Source organism: Rhipicephalus sanguineus, chromosome 3 (genome assembly GCF_013339695.2).
Source record: "Rhipicephalus sanguineus isolate Rsan-2018 chromosome 3, BIME_Rsan_1.4, whole genome shotgun sequence".
Classification (NCBI taxonomy): domain Eukaryota; kingdom Metazoa; phylum Arthropoda; class Arachnida; order Ixodida; family Ixodidae; genus Rhipicephalus; species Rhipicephalus sanguineus.
Genome location: NC_051178.1, coordinates 15366387 through 15388736, shown reverse-complemented (window position 1 = coordinate 15388736; position 22350 = coordinate 15366387). Strand labels below are relative to the sequence as shown.

Sequence of the window (22350 nt, the reverse complement as noted above, 5' to 3'; positions counted from 1 at the left end):
AGCGTGGACCCCTGGGATCCATATTTGGTGTTTAAATGTGCTGTTTATGACATCAGTAGAGCTGTGCGAATAGCAAAATTTTGGGTGCGAAGCGAATTTGAATAATAAAGATTGAGTGCGAATCGAATCGAATAATTTCGAATAATTTTCGAATATTTCTCAAACATTTTTCGAATAATTCGAAGTGAAATTACAGAAAAAGTTGCAGTGAATCCCTAAGTATGTTCTTGTGAGATGGCAACATGAAAGTGTTTCTTTTCGCAAGGTTGATGAAGCGCTGGTGGGGTCATATTTCATAGTTGTCTTTCTTATCAAGAATGAGGCAATGTAGAGGCCAAATTGTATTTATGTACATGATTTGGTGCAACCAAAGTGTTGCCGACAACACTTTACACGTGATAGGCAGAGATGCCATTTCCTCAGCCTCTCCTTCTCTTTCAACTTCTGTGGAAGGCCAACTGATGTGGCAGACAAGGGTGTGCTCCCTTCAAATCCGGAGTTCCAAATCTGCCTCGTAGTCGTCGATATATAAGAACATCTGAAATTTTGGATGTTAAAAAGCTTCGGCGTCCGATTTTTCAGACTTCCTGCCCAAATTTCAGGTCCAAAACAGCATTAATTGAGCCCCCAACTCTGCCACATCTTTCATCTCCATATTGGAACCAGCGTTTTCTTGAGTTAATACATTTGCGACCGTAGCGGAGCTTGAAAGGCAGCTTTGCCGCAATACGGGGGTGTGATGAGGTGAAGCATATTGAAAATCTAGGGACCACTTCCAAACGGACGTTGACTGTCTCTTGGCTAAGTTCGACCGTAACGGACGTTGAAAGGCAGCTTTGCCGCAATACGGGTGTGGGATGAGGTGAAGCATATTAAAAAAATCTAGGGACCACTTCCAAACGGACGTTGACTGTCTCTTGACTAAGTTCGACCGTAACGGACCTTGAAAGGCAGCTTTGCCGCAATACGGGGGTGTGAGGAGGTGAAGCATATTGAAAATCTAGGGACCACTTCCAATCGGACGTTGTCTCTTGCCCAAGTTCGACCGTAACGGAGCTTGAAAGGCAGCTTTGCCGCAATACGGGGGTGTGATGAGTTGAAGCATATTGAAAATCTAGGGACCACTTCCAACCGGACTTTGTCTCTTGGCTAAGTGCGACCGTAATGGAGCTTGAAAGGCAGCTTTGCCGCAATACGAGAGTGTAATGAGGTGAAGCATATTAAAAATCTGAAGGGGTCACTTTCAACCGGACGTTGACTGCATTTGTCTTTGGGAAGTTCGAATAGTTCGAATAGTAAAATTTCAGTGCGAATCGAATCGAATAGCAAACACTATTCGAAAAATATTCGAAATTTCGAATATTCGCACACCCCTAGACATCAGTTGTCATTAAAATTGGCTTTTGCACATGCTGTTAGCAGAGGTAAGGCCTTTGAGATTGGCTTGGTTGCGCCGTTGTGTTGGCGTGGACTCGCCGTTGTCCATGCTTTTCGCGATGTCTCTGTTTTTACTAGTAAATTATCGCGATGGTTGTGCAAATGTGCTGCGCATAGTTAGTTCTTTCAAGCCTCCAACTGTTGGTGCCAGTGGAATTGCATATGAGGATTACGTTTCTGGATGACACTGTTCTCGCCTTCGCAGTTCTATTTGTCAAGATCGTGGCTGAGTGGGCTGATAACACGAAACAGTGATGAAGTTTTGGTGGAGGGGCTGTATTATCGGACTTGCAACTTTGCGAGGTGTTCAGTGTGCATGTTTTGTGTCGTGTCGCATCGTGGACATGACCAGATTGGATGGAGCGGTCACGTAGAACCTGTGCAACGATGAAGACGACGATGGGCTTTGGCACGTGAAACACATAAAAAAAAAAGAATCTAAGTTAGCGCATGAGGCAGGTGCATGAAGAGCCACGCAGTAGCCACGGTGGCGTTCCATCGAGGTGGAGGACGGCGGGAGCTTCTCTGCCAGCAGCACAGTCGGGCATAGACCCGAGTGCCTGCCGGAGGTCAAGAGTCGGGAAGCTGCCGCGTCCATCAGCAACACCGTCGGCTGTAGGCGCGAGTGTTGCTCTGCCTTGTGAGAGCGACAGGGCGGCCTCTCGTGGCCTCATCGTTCAACGTCTTTCTTTTTCGGAAGCCACAGAAGATCCCCACTGTTAGTGACGCCATCAGGCCTAGTCCCGAGTGTTCTTTGCTGGAGGCCACGAAGATTCTCGAAGCCAGCATCACGGTCAGGTGTAGTCTTGAATGTCTGGCAGATGCCAAGGTTTGGAGTGTACTGCTTCACTTGGCTTCAAGTCTCAACGTCAACTCCATGGAGCTCCAGGAAGCTGCAGCATCCATCCGCAACACGGTTGGGTGTAGTCCCGAGTGCAGTGTTGTACGGAACTAGTTCCTTTTGGGAGGAGCGGAGGAACGCCACAGTTCCATTAAAGATCGGTGAAACTGCAACGGTAACTCGTTACATTTTCCAGGGAACGGCAGAAGGAACAGCGTTCCTTCTGTAAACGTTCCACAACGTTCAATAGACGCACGTGCGCAGAACATCATGCAGGGGGGATGCACGACTGGGTGAGGCGCATAGTACTGCTTGTATGTGATGTGACTATGGCACATTTTTTGTGAGTTCTCTGTAATATTGTTTAAGACTAGTGTAAGAACGTCGCCTGGAAAGGGCGTGTTTTTTTTTTGCCTTGTGATGTGTGTGTTCGGCGAACTTGAAAGCCGTGGTTGTTTTAACGTGATAGCGTTAAAGAGCTCCTTTTGCAGAAATTCCGGTGTTGGTGTCGTTTAGGCTTGTGCGAATATTCAAACGAATATTACAGTATTCTAATTCGCTTAGAAACAAATTTAAATTATTTTGAATTTCGAAGTATTTGCAATCAACGAATAGACATACATAAACATCATGTAACCCCCTGTAAAGGTGGTTTCACTGCAGTGTAGGGGTGCTGTACCGTGAGGACACCTTACCAGGGGAAATCTGCACTGCCGTGAAGCCCCACTTTAAGGTTAAATGAACAGATTTCCCTCACATCGATTCATCATTTTGTAAGTTTATAAGCTTGTTATACCTGCTTATATGCTCAAAATATAGTAAATTTTAAAACTTAACATATTTTACAGGTTGTCATTTGCATTCTACCAAAAGACAAATCCAGGTACTATTCAAAATTACTTCCACTTCCCTTTGAACCAAAAAGAATGACATTTGCACATGCCTTGTCTCAAATTTAAAACAATATTGTGCAGGTTAGTTGCGTCATGCCATGATCCCACTCCTGCGCCAAATTAGATTGAGTGTCAAGTTTGACGGTGCCTATCACCAGCTGTGCAGCTTGAGAGAGATGTGCAGCTTGAGCTTCAGGCCACCAAAGTCACAGCCACGGATTATTCTACAGACGAAACTGTGGTGGGAGGGTTCGAGCCGAGGCAGCCGAGGAGGCAGGCTGAAGCCCGAGGGCCGCTGAGTAAAACACACGCACAGAGTCCCCAGCAGAAGTGCCCCCGTTTATTTTCAGTACACCTTTTATCTACTACATCCTGTAGAGGGCGCCTCATATTTGACTTGGCACTCGCGCCCTCTACAGAAACAGCGCTCCCGTGCAACCTTTATAGGTACTAGACTGCATGCGGCCATACAAAACATGCAACGTTTATGGATACATTGCTCGTGCATGCATGCAGATTAAGCCACGACACTGTACATGGTGCTGACTCAGCTTCTCTTGGGTAGTGCTTAATGTCAGGGAGGTCTCGGGGGTTCTCAGGCAGCCCACGTGACGAGGCGAGTGAGACCTCCCTTGCTAGAATGAATGTAGGGTTGTGTGTTTGCAAAATGTACAGGCTGCCATGCGCGCCATGGGTTGATGTTATAAGTTTAGTCCTCGCAAACAGCACACACTATTTGGCGAGACCCTGAGAAAATGGGTGAGACTCTGAGAAAATTTACTGAGACCCTGAGGAAATGGATCATGCGCTTATGGGCTTCCTTGGCAACCAATACAAGTGCACTTGTGAGGAACCCACTACGCCATAAATCATTGTAATTTTTTAGAAGTAGGGAAGCAGGCACTATGCCATCTTTCGTCATTCTATGGAGAGCCGTGGTACCTGCTAAACGCATGTAAGGCGTTATGCGCACTTTGTTGATGCTGTGCCTGATGACGACGAAGATTTATGGCAGTGCCCTTTGTAATGGGTTGGAAGCATTCAACAACCTACTCGTTTTGTTGCGCAATTCGCATTGTGTGACGCCTGGTTACAGAATTCGCGTTGTGCAACGCTTGGTGCTTATTTTACTCTTCTACCGCGCTATATTGCATATGTTAATGTGGTTCCTTCCCGACATGAAGCCTGTATAGGGTCTTTTTGCAAAGCAGTTTCAAGCACCGGCATGACTCAGAGGTTGAATACTGGGCTCCCACGCAGAGGGCCCAGGTTCGAATCTCGTTCCATCGTGGAATTTTTTTATTTCGTTTTTTTTCTTATTTCGAGCGATAGTGGTTACGGACACCGGTGGCGGCGGCAGACAACTACGGCGCCAAAAACAGCCGCTGAAATGATCTCATAACAGCTTTCGCTGTAATAAACTTATGATGGCAAAATTAACGAGAATAGAGTTCTCAGAGCTCAATTTAGCGATCTAAACTGATTCATTGTTTCTCTTTAGTGTCCCTTTGACACATGTAATATTGTGTGGCAGAGGCGTAGCGTTGCGCCAGGCATCAACACGTGAAATGCATAACGAATGGCTGGTTTAAAGGCCCACCCATTAAGAAACGCTCATGCATAATTAATCATTATCAGCAGCGCCATCAACAAAGTGTGAAGCTGCGCAGGTGTGTGGGTTGCTTTACAGACATGTCATCAGTAAGGGGCACGAGACACGTGCCCCGGACGGAAAGTTCCGATGGTACGCGAGGAGTGGAAAATTCCTCGAGGGTATGCTCCTCTGCCACATCCACGCATGCGATTGGCCGGAGGAGGGCTCGCGGCATGCGACCTGAACTGTAGAGAAAACCCAGGAGAAAAGAACGGGCATTGTCTGTGGGGCACCGTTCGCAGCAGGTGGTAGAATCCAGCGTCTCATCGGTGAGAAGAGCAGCGGGTGCGGGGTCCGGAGGTGCAGCACCAGAAGTCTGTGGCGTATCCATGTCGACCTTGGCAGCGACCGGGTGAGGCCGCCACGCAGTCACAGCATCCCCTTCACAGCAGTTCCCGGAGCACCTGCAACGCTCCACCTTTGTTGGTAGAGCGGTTTGGACTCACAAGACAGTCCCCGGGGTGCCACATCTCTGAAGCCGCAGACACACTTGGAACAAGGGACAGAGGAGGCAGCTAGGCCTAGCACGTCCGTTTCTGTGTTGACCATAACGACGACTGGGAAACCGGCAACAAGTAGTTCGCCGAGTTGCTGCCGAGCAACGGAAACCGCAGGAACTCATCAAGAGCAGCGATGGCAGGTGTGGCGCAACAGGGACGACTAAGGCGTCGTGCCGACCATGCAAGTAAGGACGCTCCTTTTCGGGTGCAACTGAGAGGCCAGTGTGGCCAGACTATTATTGCAGTTAGAGACTGAGCCTAGCCATAGCATTTTTTATGTTAGTGCTGGTTGCACGAATTCTTTGTATGAATTTTTTGTGTGCAGTTATTTTGGAGTGTTGTTTGTGTGGGATAAAGTCTTTTTGCTGTGCCACCGCCGTCTCCTGCGTCTCAATTTCCATCCCTCGCAAGTGCTCCCGAGATATGTGACAAGGTGCATAGTGGTTAATTCGCCAATGTGGAAAAGGAATAATAATGGCGTGGTGGGCACATCGCAACTGTACTTGCATTAGGCATTCTAGGATAGCTTGGAACAACCAGTGTGTCGCACACAGATTCCTTGTGGCACGGTTCAGCTTTCCACTGAGCAGCGAAGCCAGGCTAGTGATTGAGAAGGCGATGCGAATGGGGCCCGATTATGCTATCGCGTTCTACTTTTGAATGCGAAGTGTCAAGGGAATGAGGGGGCGTGCAGCTCTGATCAACCAAGAGGTGTGCCCATTAGACTCGGTTCCCATGAATGATGGGTCTCATGGATGAGGGTCCCAAGGGGTGGGGGGGGCGCAAACTACGGACGCTGAAATGCCTGCACGTGGTTCCGCGAAGTCTTCAAACGCTACAGATAGCAGAGCGCATCTGGTGTTTTGACACACACAGAACAGAGGAACCCGCCAGCCGCCACAACACTTGCAGCAAGACAGAAAATGAGTGAAACACCGACGTAATGACCAGTGCATTCCTTCTCGGTGTCCCCTCGCTGTGCATGAATGGGCTTCTTTGTAGAGCACAGTGGTCGCATTGGTTGGACCCTGGTTGAGAGCAGCTCGCTGGGTGTGGTGGACGCTTCCGCCGGTTTGTGTTCGCGCGGTTTGCAGCCACATGCCAGTGAAAAATAAACAAGGCGGCCCTCTTCTTCCTGACGAGGTATCCATGGAGGCTAGCTCATCACTGTGCGATATACATCTGGTGGCCATACACGACTGTCGAGCCCTTCACACCCGAATATGTGATGGTGAGAAAGGGGCCTACTACGCGGGACCGCAGATGCCGCTGTGGCACCAGTTTGGCGCCTCGGAGCGTTGCGTTGTTGCTGCGGTTCCTGGATTATTTTTATCTCTAGATAATCTGCTGCCGGTGATGTTTAAATTCCTATAATATACGTAGTTTGATGTGAGTTTGAAATTGCGCTGTTTATATTGTCTGAGGATTATCTGAAACTATACGTTGTAGGAATCGAGCGCGCCCTCCCCTTTGGCAGCTCGTTCCCGAGCTAGCGCGTGTGCTGGCCCCGCGTGGCTCGAGTGCCGGGAACTGCTGTTAATTGGTGTTGTGGCTACTGTGGCTATACTGCCAGGCCTTTTTGCCTGGTGCTAGCCATGCGTCGGTCTTCCCTGCACGGCACCACGTGTTCGGACATGTCTGTACACTGCTTGTGCCACTACGATAGCCTACGTCACTGCGCAATGCCTGTCCTCATTGGCCGCCAGTGACAACCCCCTTCCCCATGAGCTTGCTTCTGTCTGGCGCTGTCTTGCTCGCGTCAGATGCTCTCAGGCCTGCATGAGAGGTTGACGTGCTGCCCTTTGTGTGATAGTCGTAGCGCTGCTGGCAAGCGTACTCGATCAGTCTTGCAGAGTTACCCTGACAGCCTGCAAACCCGTGACTGTCACACTGTGCTGCATCTTGGGTTAATAAACCCGTGTTTGTTGACAACCTGCCTCAAGTGCCTTTTCTGCGCCGTGACGGAGAGTCGACGAACCCGTCCATAGCATCATTGTTCGCTGCGGCAGTGGAGAACATCGCGTCCCTTCCCAGTCGCCTCGTAGGGTAAGCTTCGTGCAAACCTAGCTCCACAACAATAATGAAAAAGTCAAATGTAACGCTAATGTAATGAGACATTCCAATGTTCAAAATGTAAGTTTAACGCGTTCATTTTGCAATATAGGAACTTGTAACGGGAACTCAGTGCAATAATGGGAAGGAACAAGGAACGAAGTTTCGTCAATGCTTTAGAGGAATGTGTACAACACTGGTATGCTTTGCTCAGAGCAACGAGTCTGAGCAGGAGGCTCTGCTTGACTTCCGGACCTGCTGTCCCCTTCATCGCTCGACCCCACGGCAGTGAATGCGATAAGTACACGCCGTAATGTTACATGAACGAGGGCTAGCAGCTAACTCTTTTTGCTCCGATCTCACTTAACTCTACAAAACGCTAGTTTATGGCAATACACTGTAAACGTGGTAGCCGATAAATGTGATTTTGTGCACTGATAGTAAGGGTTACCAAGTTAAGAATTCATGCACTCAAAGCTAATGTAACCCTTACTTTATTGGTGCACAAAATCACATGTATCGGTTACCACGTTTAGAGTGTACTGCCGCTCCCGGGAGAGAAGCGGTTTTCGGACAGTTTGTCGTATTAGTGGTCCGAGCGCGAAGCAGTGAGATTACAGCGCTCATAGCGCGTAGAAGGTATACCAGCCATTCGCTGGGGGATGTCTGCCGAAATAGCGCGCGTGCCAGCGCTCTCGACGGCGCCTTTATAGTCAAAGTTCTTAGTTGCTGCTTGAGTTACGCAGTCCCTCTTCCCAGACATCCCTTCCTGCTCCTTCGCCCAGCAAATGACGGGCGGGGCGTTTCCTTCCGCTTGAGGAGCAATCGACGGCAGGCCTCGCACGTGGGTAGATGTTATTCCGTGTGACGGAGATGACCAGCTTGTTTCATCTCTGCTTTAGCCATGTTCCTTGCCAACACTAGCGAGCTTTTACTCGCGGGTAGAACATACACTGCGCGGAGCGATGTTATCGATTTAGAGTTTATACGGAACATGACGGCGACGGTCGAAACCTGTCCCGAGTGTCCATATAATTGCTAACGCAATAAAAATATACAAAAAAAACGTTGAAGCGGGCTCGCCTTTTTCCTGGAAAGCTGCATCGTCTCCGCTGTAAAGAGTGCGTCCTTTGGAAGAATCATATAATCTGGCGCATTTTCCATTGGTTTTGTTCTTGGTCGATTCCACGAAAGATCGAAAAACGGTGTATATTTCATGTTTCCGATTTTTCTGATAATTTTGTATGTTGTGCACATATGACTGCACAGCACGAAATCGCAGTTCGTTTTCAAATAAAAATTTTTTTCATCACGGGAAAATTCGACAAGTGTCGCCGGTTGACGACGACCATTTTACGAAGAGTGCGTTTTCGTAAATTCGCAATCATGCTGGCAGCTACTGAAGCTATATATTACAAATATCTTTCTTTTTGGCGGAAGTAGAAGTAAAGAGGAAATAGCTGGTATGATTTCATGGAATTCTGAGCAAATTATGTATTTTTAAAAATTCACGAAAAACGCGTTTTTGAAAATCAGTCAAATTTGGGACGCAATGGCTACTTCTGTGAACATCTCAGCTTGTTCATATTTGCAGTATGAATAGGCCTTTATGTGAATAATGAACCTCTGCATTTGTATTTCTCTAATAATTTTCAAAGTAGTAAATTTTCATGCTCGAAACACCAAAAAGAGAAAAGTGCTCCTCGATTAAAAAATCTATAATAAAAAAAAACCCAATCTCAATTTTGTTCAAAGCAGTGATTCCATTCCTGCGCCAACTGCGCCAAAGTGCGCCAAATTGTATTTACTGCGCCATCCTGATAATATCGACGAAAATTGCGCCAAACTCTCGGGTTTGGGGGCGTCTATCACCGGCAGTCGCACGGCCTGCGCGTCAGAACATGTGCAGCTTGATCTTGGGGCTGCCAAAGTCGCAACCATGGACCAAGAATTATTCCGCTGAATAAATAGCGCTCGCGCGTGTGTCCCGAATAAGCCACGATGCCATGCACGGCAACGTTTCTTGATGCACGGTGCCGACGCAACTTCTGTTCTGCAAGTCGGCTCGACAGCAAAACGCGCTTTCCGCAGAGGCTCGTGACGTCTAGGCCTCTCGGTAGCGAGAAAGTGCGACGGCGATTCATCGGCAGACGTCGTCTGTTCCAGAAATGCTGCTGATAGCTCGTTTCAAGCGTCGCACGGCACGTAAGGAAAGCAATGTTCAGTAATAACTACATGTGTGCTGCTAAAATGCCTGTCACTTCTGTTTCCGGACATCGCGGAATGAAACCTGGGATCGCTAGCAGTATATACATGGAACAATATCGAATTTTCCCTGCTTCGCGTTTATGGAAGAGCACGCGAACGGTGGAAACGCGTTCACACTTTTCATCAGATATACTTTATCCATGGATCTTCATTCGGAAGAGCTTTTTCGTAATTGCTTATACCAGCACGTCCGAGTTTAATCACTATGCGGTAAATACCCCCTAAAAGGCCCTGCCCTTTCGAGCTCACGTGCTAGGGTTCCAATTCGAATTTTTTGCTTGCTTTTTAAAAATGTCATCTCATTAATAAAAGCATATATCCTGGTCGGAACAGCCGCAAATACGCAGCTGTCAGTAGCGGGCCCGTCGCTGACAAGGAGGTTATACTAAAACTTCTTTAGTATAACCTCCTTGGTCGCTGACGGCCCACAGTGAAGCGGCTACCCCATGTTACACGTCCGCCCCTCGCTTTCGGTGGTCAATAGCTGACGGGTAAAAAAACCCAGTTTCGCTTAAGGGCGAAGCAATGAATGCGATACCAACAAATTGTATTGTTAAACGAAGTAAGGCTAGTAGCTAACTCTTTTGGATTCGATCTCGCGTAACTCAACAAAACACTGGTTTAAGGGAATATGGCCGCTCCAGGAACCGAAGCGTTTTCTTGCTCTGAGTTCTCTAAACACGAAGCGTTGAGAGCACAGCAAGTTTACGAGCCGTCTCCTGATGCCTCGAGATGGCGCGCGCGCAAGCGACTGCGCCCTTCGAACGATGCGGTCCCCTCGTCCCCCCCCCCCCCCCCCCGCTCCCCTGGCACTTTTCATGCTCCTTACGAAAGACGGGCGGGGCATTTCCTCTCTGTTTGATGAGCAGTCGACGGCAGGCCCGCACGCGGGAAGATGTTATCTCATGCGCTGTCCGTGCGACGGAGACAGACTGCCGGCTAGCTTAATCTCCGCTTCAGCCGCGTTCGTCGCCAGCGCTCGCGAGCTTTTACCCACGGCTAGAATGCGCGTGGTGATGTTACTAATTTGGTCTTTATACAGAAAATTACGGCAATGGCGACGGCAAAAATCCGCGGAGAGCGTCCATATAATTGTTATCACAATAAACATTTTAAAAAAAGTTGAGGAGCCATTTCACTCCGTGAAGTGGATGATAAGCGAAGCTGTTTCGCGCATGTCAAGAAGGGGACATGGTGGAGGACAGTTTGGTATGTAAGGCCAGGTTGTTAACGTTCAATACTCAATATTAATGCGAAAGCATCAGATGCTTTATCAAACACGAAAATTGACCGTCGGCGGCGTCAATCGATTGATGCAAAAAATAATCATGTGATAGCGTCATCATCACGTCATAGATCGTCAAAACTTGTGACGTCATCATGGCGTCATATATCGTGATGTCACGTGATGACGCCATCACGACATCGTCGCTTTACACTGCTTCCGTAATCGGTGCGCCGATCATGGAGCTAGCGCAAAACCAGGTGAGGTGCAGATAGCTTGCAGAGAAGGAGGGGGAGGATCAACCCGTCGATCGAGAAGAAAAAGAACCTGGCTTTCGCCTTGGAGTTTTCTTAGGGGAATGCATTAGGGACAGTGTGGCTCTTTGGCATTGAGGCACTGCTGTACATCACGGCGTTTATCTACAATGTCTGCTGATAATCACATAGATGTATTTAGAGTGTTATTTCATGAAGTGCAATTTTATTGATCTGGTATTCTGTTTATTTTCTAGTGTCGAAAATAATCGCCGAAGAGGTTAATTCAGAACACTCAACTGCATGAGCCCTTATTTTTTCATTAGCGAGTGAAGTATGGAGTTCTCCTGAGGTGATTCTTTCCATGAGATTTGCAATAAATCGAAATATTTCTAGCCTTCACAAGAGCCCCATAGTAATATTCCGGTGCTTGAATGTTATTGCAATATGCTTCTGTAGTGCACTCCAGGATGTAGAATTCGCTGCTCCAGAGTGCTCCCAGATGCAAAATTATCTGCTCCAAAGTGCTCCTAGATGAAAATTTTGCTTCTCCAAAGTACTCCAAAACTGAAATTTTGCTGCTCCAAAAATTGCTCCAAATCAGAAGTCCTCGGTAGCATCACTGTCAAAGTCCCCCAAAATGTTCTCAAAGGACTGCAGAATGATATTATGAAAAAACATGTTGCATAATTTTTATTAGCACAAAAGCAGAAAATGTCAAACATTGTGTTTCCAGAGCAGGACATCTCTAGTAACAAGAAAATACAGTAACACGTCTTTTTTCTTCTCTGAGCTTCGCTAAACAACAGTAATGATCTATTGTCGGAAAGTGGGAACTGTTTTGTAAAGAAAAAAAGATCGTTCCAATTAAATGCATTTGCGTGGTTTGCGACTTCACGCCAGTGTTAGACATCCTTCAATCCACAGTAGGCACTTTCAGTTGTAGCCTCCTTTTCTTTCATCTATTTCAGTTGAGTATAATTCATGTCTTGAGTGCTAAAGAACGCATTCCCTCCATGCGTCTCTTATGATGATGTGCTGTGCCAGAATTGAGAGATTGGTATAAAAGCCAAGGTCTCTTCATGAATGGAAATGAATTTCTGGAGAGCGGTCGCCAAGACGTGTGGTTTTTGTTGGCCCAAATGTGTATGTTGTCAAACCTTATGTGATCAACGCAGAGTTTAAAAAGAATCGATTACGTGAAGATTGGTGGCAGCAGTTTTTGCCACGGACAAAACACGTTTTTTTTGCATTAAATCTGCTTTGTTTTGCATCTCCTTGTATGTCTTGAAGCAGTGCTGGCAGATCTGGTCTCCCTCTTGAATTGAGCGCACATCCTACTTCATGACCCTCCGCAAAAGAGACTCGATACGATATCTTCTACATAACGAAAATTCCGCTGCAGCGGAATTTTCTTTTTGTGCACCACGAGGTAGCCCGTACAAAAAACTCGGCCATGGCTATAACGCCTACCCATAGCCACCTTCAGAGCGTAGGACAGTGATCGCATCAAGGTGAAGCACAATTTGGATGCTTAGCTTCTATCTCAGGTGGTGTTTGGCTGACTGGCACAGCCGTGCTCGTTGCTGTCGTCTGCTCAGGCGGGCGTCTATCGTGCTGCCCTTTACACCTGTCTGCGTAACGCATGCTACGCCATTTACACGAAGGCGTGTAGCGCGGGCCACTCGATCCGCCACACGATCCGCACGGTGCGGATCCAGAGACCGGGCGGGAGAGCGACGAGCGGTGAAAAATGTATCGTGTAACCAACGCAATCGACACCCCAGCATTTTCTCGTGCAGAGCGACAAAGCCTGGCAAACCATGTGTGGCTGCTGTGCTTAGGTTGCACTGCGGTACTCGCCGTTCACCACTGTCGCTATTTGCGATTTCTCACATTCTTACAATGCATGATCGACTCAGCTACACAAATTTCGCGTTTAGCTTCGTTGCTTTTATATAGGTAAGCACATTTACTTAAAAAAAATTATCCAGAGGAATGAAAATGTCCGTGCTGCCCGTCGACGAGGAATATAAGTGGTGTCGCAAATGCATTTAATTGGAACGATCTTTTTGTCTTTACAAAACAGTTCCCACTTTCCGACAATAGATCATTACTGTTGTTTAGCGAAGCACAGAGAAGAAAAAAGACGTGTTACAGCATTTTCTTGTTACTAGAGATGTCCTGAAGGTAAACATTAGACAGAAGTCTGTCTGGTTGGGTAAGTAAACTGAGATAACTGATATTTATTCTCCAACCAAAGTTACGAAGACACGTAAAAACCCGACGTTTCGGAACCAGCTCGGTTCCTTCCTCAGGGGGGACTGCGGCGGCTTGGCAGCGGCCTCTTTAAGGCACTCTCGCGGCGGTTAACGACCCCACGCATTACCGAGGAACGTAGCCCATGCGCATACACCGGGGGGAGAGTTCCGAGTGAACGGTTGATATTTTGAGTGGTCCTCTGTATATGCCACGACTCCAGTAGTAACCTCCTCCTCCACTTGGTTTCACTTTCGAGGATGGCGGTTCCATTGAAGTCTATTCTGTGGTCAAACGTCTCTGCGTGCTCGGCGACGGCGCTGCGTTCTTTGTTGAGTTTATGGACGTCGTTGACGTGTTGCCTAATCCGTTCGGGGAAGTTTTTGGTCTCGCCGATGTATGACGAGGGGCAGTCGGCACACGGTATTTTGTAAACGACGCCGGGCGCCCTGTCTTTTGTTGGTCGGTCTTTCGGGCGGGGAAGGAAGCGGCCCAGCGTGCATGAAGGCACATGCGCGATGTGCACGCCTTCTTTTCTAAAAATCCGAGCCAACGCCTCGCTGGCTCCCTGGACGTATGGGACCGACACGCGTTTTGGAGAGCTGTTCGTCAATGCTGGCTGGGAGTCGCGTAACCTCTTTTTCTCTGCGCGGCGGGCGACGGATCGAATGAAATTTCTGGGATAACCGTTTTTTCTGAGGTCCGCAATTACGCGGGCCTCTTCTTTCCGGCGTTCCGTGTCAGTGGAACATATCTTTTTGGCTCTCTGAAGTAATGTGGACACAACGGAGGCCTTGTGGGTGGAGGGATGGGACGAATCATATTGAAGGTATCTGCCGGTGTGCGTCGGCTTCCTGTAAACGGAGAACTCCAAGTCACTGCCCCTTCTTGCCACCTGGACGTCGAGAAAGGGGAGGGTGCGGTCGCGTTCACACTCGACCGTGAACTGTATGGCTGGGTGAACGGAATTTAGGTGCAGTCTGAAGTTTTCAATTTCAGATGTCTTCACGACACAAAAGCAATCGTCCACGTAGCGAAGAAAGAGCTTGGGTCGCGGCGAGAAGGAGCCAAGTGCTTCCCTTTCTATATGTTCCATGGTCAGGTTTGCCATTGTGACGGAGATGGAGGCTCCCATTGCGGTACCACTGTTTTGCCTGAAGATTGTTCCTTTGTAGGAAAAATACGTGCTGGACAGGCAGAATTCCAGTAGGCGGCAGAGTCCGTCAATAGTGAGTGGGGTCCTTTGACTCAAGCCATCGTCACCCTCAAGAGCAGCACGGGCACAGGATACAGATAAGGGTACCGGCACATTGGTGAACAAAGATACGACGTCGAACGAGACCAGGCTCTCGTCTTCGTCGATGCTCACCTCTGATGCTAGCTGCACGAAGTGGCTGGAGTCGCGGACATGAGTTGGGGTATTCCGGGTGAGAGACGTTTGACCACAGAATAGACTTCAACGGAACCGCCATCCTCGAAAGTGAAACCAAGTGGAGGAGGAGGTTACTACTGGAGTCGTGGCATATACATAGGACCACTCAAAATATCAACCGTTCACTCGGAACTCTCCCCCCGGTGTATGCGCATGGGCTACGTTCCTCGGTAATGCGTGGGGTCGTTAACCGCCGCGAGAGTGCCTTAAAGAGGCCGCTGCCAAGCCGCCGCAGTCCCCCCTGAGGAAGGAACCGAGCTGGTTCCGAAACGTCGGGTTTTTACGTGTCTTCGTAACTTTGGTTGGAGAATAAATATCAGTTATCTTAGAGATGTCCTTCACGCAGTAGCCACCACGCTCTGGAAACACAATGTTTGACATTTTCTGCTTTTGTCCTAATAAAAATGATGCAGCATGTTTTTTCATAATATCATTCTGCAGTCCTTTGAGAACATTTTGGGGGACTTTGAACAAAATTGAGATTGGGTTTTTTTTATTATAGATTTTTGAATCGAGGAGCACTTTTCTCTTTTTGGTGTTTCGAGCATGAAAATTTACTACTTTGAAAATTATTAGAGAAATACAAATGCAGAGGTTCTTTGTTCACATAGAGGCCTATTCATGCTGCAAATATGAACAAGCTAAGATGTTCACAGAAGTAGCCATAGCGTCCCAAATTTGACTGATTTTCAAAAACTCAGCGTTTTTCGTGAATTTTTAAAAATACATAATTTGCTCAGAATTCCATGAAATCATAAGAGCTATTTCCTCTTTACTTCTACTTCCGCCAAAAAGAAAGATATTTGTAATATATAGCTTCAGTAGCTGCCAGCATGATCGCGAATTTACGAAAATGCACTCTTCGTAAACTGGTCGTCGTCAACCAGCGACACTTGTTGAATTTTCCTGTTATGAAAAAAATTTTTATTTGAAAACGAACTGCGATTTCGTGCTGTGCAGTCATATGTGCACAACATACAAAATTATCAGGAAAATCGGAAACATCAAATATACACACTTTCTTGATCTTTCGTGGAATCGACCTCTTGTCTTCAATACGCTTCTTACGGGGGACGTCTCCTCGCCACTTATTTCTTCATAAAGCACGCGTACAATGTCAGCACTAAACGTTGAACCTATCATGATTTCGCGTTTGTCGGCTACAGTCTGTGATCTCTGCATGCGCGATCCCAAACGCACAAAATAGAGCGAAATCAGTTAATCGCGCACGATAGTCGTGCGAGAGAAGCAAGAGTGGGTGGGCGGCCGCATAGCAAAGCAGTATGGGAGACAATTCTCAACTGTTATTTCTCGTATATGGACTAGTCGAGAGTATGTACCCTGATTATGTCACGTGAATCACTGTTCCGGCATCACGAAGTGCACCAAAAGACAAGAAACGCCAAGAGAGAATAACGCGCTCATTGTTTTTGTTTTTTCTTATCTTCAGAGGCTGTTAGGGGCCCTTTATAAAAACAGGGCATCCAAGCACGGACACAGGAGAGTAGTCAAGACACCAGAAACGCCGCTAACAACTGAAAAATCACACAGCGGCGGAACCGACGGTAGACACAAATAATTATCTGCGCATTCCCACGTAAGAGGCCATACCTATCAATCAAGTGCGAGTAGGGGTCTACGTGAGAGATAGCTGTTCACTCTCTCGACTTTTCTCTTATGTCCATGTTTCCACGTCATCTCTTCTTAATATGAATACCTACCAACAAGCTGAGCTATATTCTAAGTTTGCCATTCTCTTTACTTCTGTATTTATTTATCGATTTACTCGAGTAACAATGAAAGGAAAAAGTGTACTAACGCACCGAGATATATATATATATTACTTATCTATTTTATTTACTTATGCACAGTGTACTAGGTCCAAGACTCCAAGCATACTATCCAGCGAGTTGGGTCGTCGCCCTTTAAGGCTGGAGGACGCGGCAGCGTTAAGGTCAGGCAATACTCGTGATATTTCTGGAGAAGAAAAAGATGCTACAACTTCTGTGGAGCTATTCTCGATGGATTCATCCAAAGGAGATGTCGACAGTCCGCTTCGGCACAGGGCATTCAGTGATTCGAAAAAGCGGTGAGCCGTGATGTCACCTCGCTCTTAACCACGTTACCACACCGAACCCACCAGCACATTCCTAGCGTAAGAAGAGAATGGACGAAATGCACAGAAACAGGAACTTCAAGTCGTAACTTGCGTATGAATGTGTCCCAGGTGTTTGAGAACGATGCAGGGAATGCATACCGACCTTACAGCTGTATGCCAGTGCGCACTTCAACCACTAAGAGCATACTTATTATTGTGTGTTGTTACACACACACGCACACAGACACACACACGCGCGCGCTATGTATCTATAGTAATGGTACAGGCACTGGTACAGGTTTTCGATCTAAAGCACTTCCCTGCGCTAGAGTCGAGACATATTTCTCACAGTGCCTCACAGATGGCAGCACATTATCTAACCTTTGCTGTTTGCTTGAACAACGCCTCCTCTAGAAAGGAGCATGGCCTCCGAGATGGTGGGGACGCCGCGCACCCGCCATCTCGGACATCATAAAAGGAGACGTTGGCTTGATATTGACGAGGGTAGCGATTCGGGCTTGTTGGTCTGTCATGGTTCTTGGATGTGGGCGCGAAAAGACAAGGACGAAGGGAAGAAAGAAACACACACACAGACACTAGCGCCAGTGTGTGTGTCTTCTTCCCTTCGTCCTTGTCTTTTCGCGCCCACATCCAAGAACCATGGCTTGATATGTTTTCCGCTAGATGGACATAGCTGTCCATTTTTGGAGCTTTTTGAAAGTTCGTGTGTGTTTTTAGCGGCGATGGCTGCACTATCCCGGCTTTTTTCGAAGCATAGCATCGCGCAAAAAACGTAGTTTGATGGCCTCGCCAGTGCGCCTACAAATCGCCAAATGGGCTCATTTTTGTCGTGACACCTGCCGAACAAAATGCGTTAAGGAGACTCCTTCCACTACATGGCATTTATGTACTGTTTTTTTCCGAAACAGTTGCAAATAACATCATGGCTTTGTGGTAGGACACTTGCTTGCCACGCAAACGGCCCGGGTTCGATCCTCAATGGGGACCGAAGATTTTTATTGTTTTTTTTATTTGCATCTTTCTCGATTTTTCGGTCACGGACGATTTTTCGCTCACAAGCGACGCCGACACCGACGGCGGCATTTCTGCGAAACGAGCTCTCTAACGCTATCACGTTAAAAAAGATGCCACCATGGCCCCTCAGACTGGGTGAATTGCTTGGCGCAACTGCGATCCTGAGAGTAATAAGAAATGTGAACATATCGTAACTCCGTGAACAGTTACCTAGTAAACTATTACCTGCTCACCAGAAAACCCCTAGCAGGTATGTACCACAGAAATTGGGCATGACCCACTACTCACCACTGGTTGACTAAAAATGAACATGTCTGTGGGTAAAAACGTGTAGAAATATCATCTTTAACGACAAGCGATCGGTCGAGTCTGCCATGTCTGCCAAGGCTACATGGGCCTAGCATCAGGCAGCAGTATCCTACTTTTTGTTGAGTGTATTTTTAACATGTTGTAGCTGGCTGTTTTTTGTGCGTTGTCACCAGAAAAACATCATCATGAACTGTCCTCTTTTTCATCGTTGCCGTTGTCTTCATGTTCTGCTTCGCTTCGAAAACACAAGTACTGATTTCTCTGGCGCAGAATGCAATAACTTTGATGTGCGATACGATGAGTACAGAGAGAGGGAGAGAAAGAAAGGGAGGTGAGGGAGAGAAGGAGAGAGTAAAACATATCGTAGAAAGAAAGCGGAACAAGAGAGAACGAAAGCCAGAAAGAAAGAGGAAGCGAGAATTACAGAAAGGGAGGTGAGGATGAGCAGGAGGGGAACACCACCAGCTCATCATCCACTCTGTTTTTGCGTCACTTGGGCAGAGCTCTTTTGTTTTCTTGGCGTTATTTGTCTCGGACTAACTCGATGTCTTTTTCTTCAAGGGGACTTCCACTCCCCTTGGCTCGCTTCTATTCTAGCCCAGGGTTTTTGTTTGCGCATTGGAATCGACAGCATCCTTTTGGCTCTGGTATCTACCAGTTTGGTTACTCTGTTGATCAAGAATTCAAAAGCGATTCAAGTGGAGCTTCGCAAAGCCACTTCACACTTCTTGAAGATCACCAAAGTTCGTCATTCTGTGCTGTTCAGCGGATAAGGGCTTCTCAATTGTTCAGAGTTTCCAGCACATCTTGCACGTTCAAAAGGCGTAGTCTGCGGTGTAGATACAAGCCTGACACCTGCAGAAATACTGGATCTGTTCTCGGTGTCTATAGGTGCACCCGAACAATTGATAACAGGACATTGCCTACCAAATCGGTTATAGTAGTAACGTTCGTAGGAGCAGTCAGACGCTCGGAAATTAAGGCATGGCCACTTGTAAGGTAAAGCCATAAACTTTTGCCATTCACATATAAGGGTGCATACACTTTTTGTGCAGGGCTGCAGTACGCAGGTGGCCACCTGCGTGAGCTGCGGCGTGCCTTGCGCAACCCTGCTGCCCACCTGGGCCTCCTGTTTGACCAGGGCTCCAAGAGGGTGCGACGTGCCGTGGGTCTGGGCTCAGCTGCACCCACCTTGCAGCAGCATGTGCACGCTCGTCTCGCCGGCCCAACTGCACTTGTGTCACGCTGCATTGAACTCTGCGGAGGCGCTGTCGAGCATCTCCTCATCAAGTACGGCCGTAACATCATCGGTAAGATGATATAAATATGTACCTTGGTAAGGTGCACGTAGTGCCGCAGCAATTTCCTCTGCGAACTCTCAAATAAGAATTTAGCTGAAGCACACGTGCATGGTATTTCTTCAACGGCAGTAAAGGGGCACTGACACCAATTTTGTATCTGCAGATTTTTGCTGCAATTTGTTGCAGGGGGCCTATTGTTCATAGCATGGCACATCTCTTGCTGCAGTGTGCAGCAGATAATCAGTCTTTCTACTACTGACCGGTCTCAGTTTCAGGTTCCAACTAAGGCAGCCAATCATATGAAATGTGGTAAACGAACTTGACTACATAATCACACAGAACTGTGACGCACTTCTGCGCTGCCTGCTCGTGTTCTTTCGCCTGCCACACTTGCTGTACAGTGTCGTTGTTATCGTCATCTGGTGGCAACGACTTTCTTCAGGCTTCCATGCTTTCCATGTTCACCACTTGCACGGACCCGCGAGCAACTACCAAATAGTAGGCTTGTGCAAATATTCAAGCACTTCGAATGTTCAAACAAATATTACAGTATTTGAATTCGCTTCAACAAAATTTTAATTATTCTAAATTTCAAGGTATTCGAAATGAACGTATAGACATATATAAACCGCATGTAACACCCTGTAAAGGTGGTTTTCCTGCAGTGCAGGTGTGCTATACCATCAATACACCTTTCCAGGGGAAATCCGCACTGCTGCGAAGCCCAACTTTAAGGTTAAATGAACAGATTACCCTCAAATTGATTCATCATTTTTTTAAGTTTAAAAGCTCGTTATACTGGCTTATATGCTCTAAGTCTAGTAAATTTTAAAACTTCACATACTTTACAGGTTATCACTTGCATTCTATCAATGTCAAATCCTGCTACTATTCAAAGTTGCTTCCACTTCCCTTTGAACCAAAAATAATGACGTTTGCACATGCCTTGTTTCAAATTTAAAAAAATATTGTGCAGTTTAGTTTGGTCATGACAAATATGGTAATTTTTCTTTATAATATGTGATATATACTCAGGGATGCAACAGCTGTGCCAATTGCAGCAATTTGATTCAATTCCTTATTTTTGCGCAAAGCTGAGCCAAAACCATGAAATTTGTTAAAATTGTGCCACGCTGTGCCAAAATGCCCGACCAGCTTAAAATTTTCTCAGTTGTGCAAATTTGAGCGAGAAATAAAGGCCGCGTTGGTCATCTGCAGTGTGGGCATCGTCATCCAATACAGACGCGCAGACCCTAACCCTAACCACCCGCGAAAGAAAACAAAAAAGCCAGTTTCACCGGAAGGACGAAGCAATGAATGCGTAGCAGCAAATTGTAATGCTATACGAAGTGAGGCTGACAGCAAACTCTTTTGTATCCGATCTTGCGTAACTCTACAAAATGTTGGTTTAAGAGAATACGGCGTTTCCAGGGAAAGATGCTCTTTCTGCAGTGTCTTTGCATTGAGAGCGCAGCATGTGCGCAGCATGTGCGCAGCACACGAGCCGCCCGCTGATGGCTGCTCAGATAGCACGCGCGCCAGCGATCGCGACCGCACCCATGGAATCAAACTTCAAAAGTTGCTGCTCGAGCGACAGCCCCCCCCCACCCGCACCCCTCTCGCGTCTTTTCATGCTTGTTCAAGACGGGCGGGGCGTTTCCTCTATGCTTCGATGGCAGGCTTCCCGAGCGGAGTGGTGTTATCGCATGCACCCTCCGAACGACGGAAATGGGCTGCCTCGTTTGATATCTGCTTCAGCCGCGTTCGTCACCGGCATTCGCGCGCTTTTATCCACGGTAGAACATGCTATGCACAGGGATATGTTATCAATTTGGACTTTATACGGGAGATGACGGCAAAAACTCGTCGAGAGTGTCCATATAGTTGCTATCGCAATAGAAAAGGACAGTAGTTCTCAAACTTCCTGATGCTTGTTTTATTACGTGCAGAACGCTTTTTAAGCCACTTTTGCCGCAGTACACTGGTGTCCTGCGGAAAAGCGTACCGAGATTTAGGAGGGGCTATTAGTACTAGCTGTCAGGGACGCAGCACATGTTGTTCCTTAATTACTCGTTCGTGCATGCGCTGTGTAATTACGAGTACTAGTATGATCGCTGACGTCTAAAAAATTATTGGCAATCATTTGGAGCTGCTGTGTATGGTGTTTCTGCGGCCTTGAGAAACAATAGACAAAAGCGTATGCCAGTTTTCTTTTTTCGCTACCCCCACTTGCTCCTGCTTTACGAACCTCCCAAATTTCCAGGTTGCCAGGTTCGCAGGTCCACATTAGCATTTCCAGTGCCTATCGAATTATTTGACAGGTCCTGCAAATGCTAATGCAGACTTAGTCATTGTTCGCACTGACTTAATCATTGTTCGCACTGTCGGGCGGCTCAACACACTGCTTTTATTGAAATAGCACTGTTCACGTGCACGGTGCACGAATTAGCTGATGTTGAATGGTTTTTACGTATTTTTGTTTTCTTTTCTAAAAGTAAGCCTTCTTTGTTATACTGCTCCAAATTTGGGATTTCGGGCTAAAAAATTCAGGTTTTTTTTTTCTCGCAACCTGCTCCAAATTTGGATTTTTGTGCTCCAAAAGCAACATTTTGCTGCTCCAAAAATTGCTCCAAATCCTATTTCAGCTGTTGCACCCTTGTATACTATTCGAATTCAATTCGAAACTATTTGACCAAATCACTATTGGCTTTGAATTCACTTCGAACCTAAAATTTACTATTTGCACAGGACCGTGTTTATTGGTGAAGCATGAGAGAGGCCTTTTCCCTGCA

The 22350-nt window shown here is 47.0% G+C and overlaps 1 protein-coding gene across 1 annotated transcript in view; it reads left to right on the top strand.

Moving 5' to 3' along the window:
• Positions 1-22350, top strand: part of LOC119386460 (very long-chain specific acyl-CoA dehydrogenase, mitochondrial) — a 238167-nt gene that overhangs the window by 195428 nt on the left and 20389 nt on the right. The window contains exon 11 of the mRNA XM_037653745.2: positions 19313-19567. Within this exon, the coding sequence (XP_037509673.1) occupies positions 19313-19567 (255 nt within the window). The remainder of the gene's footprint in view (positions 1-19312; positions 19568-22350) is intronic.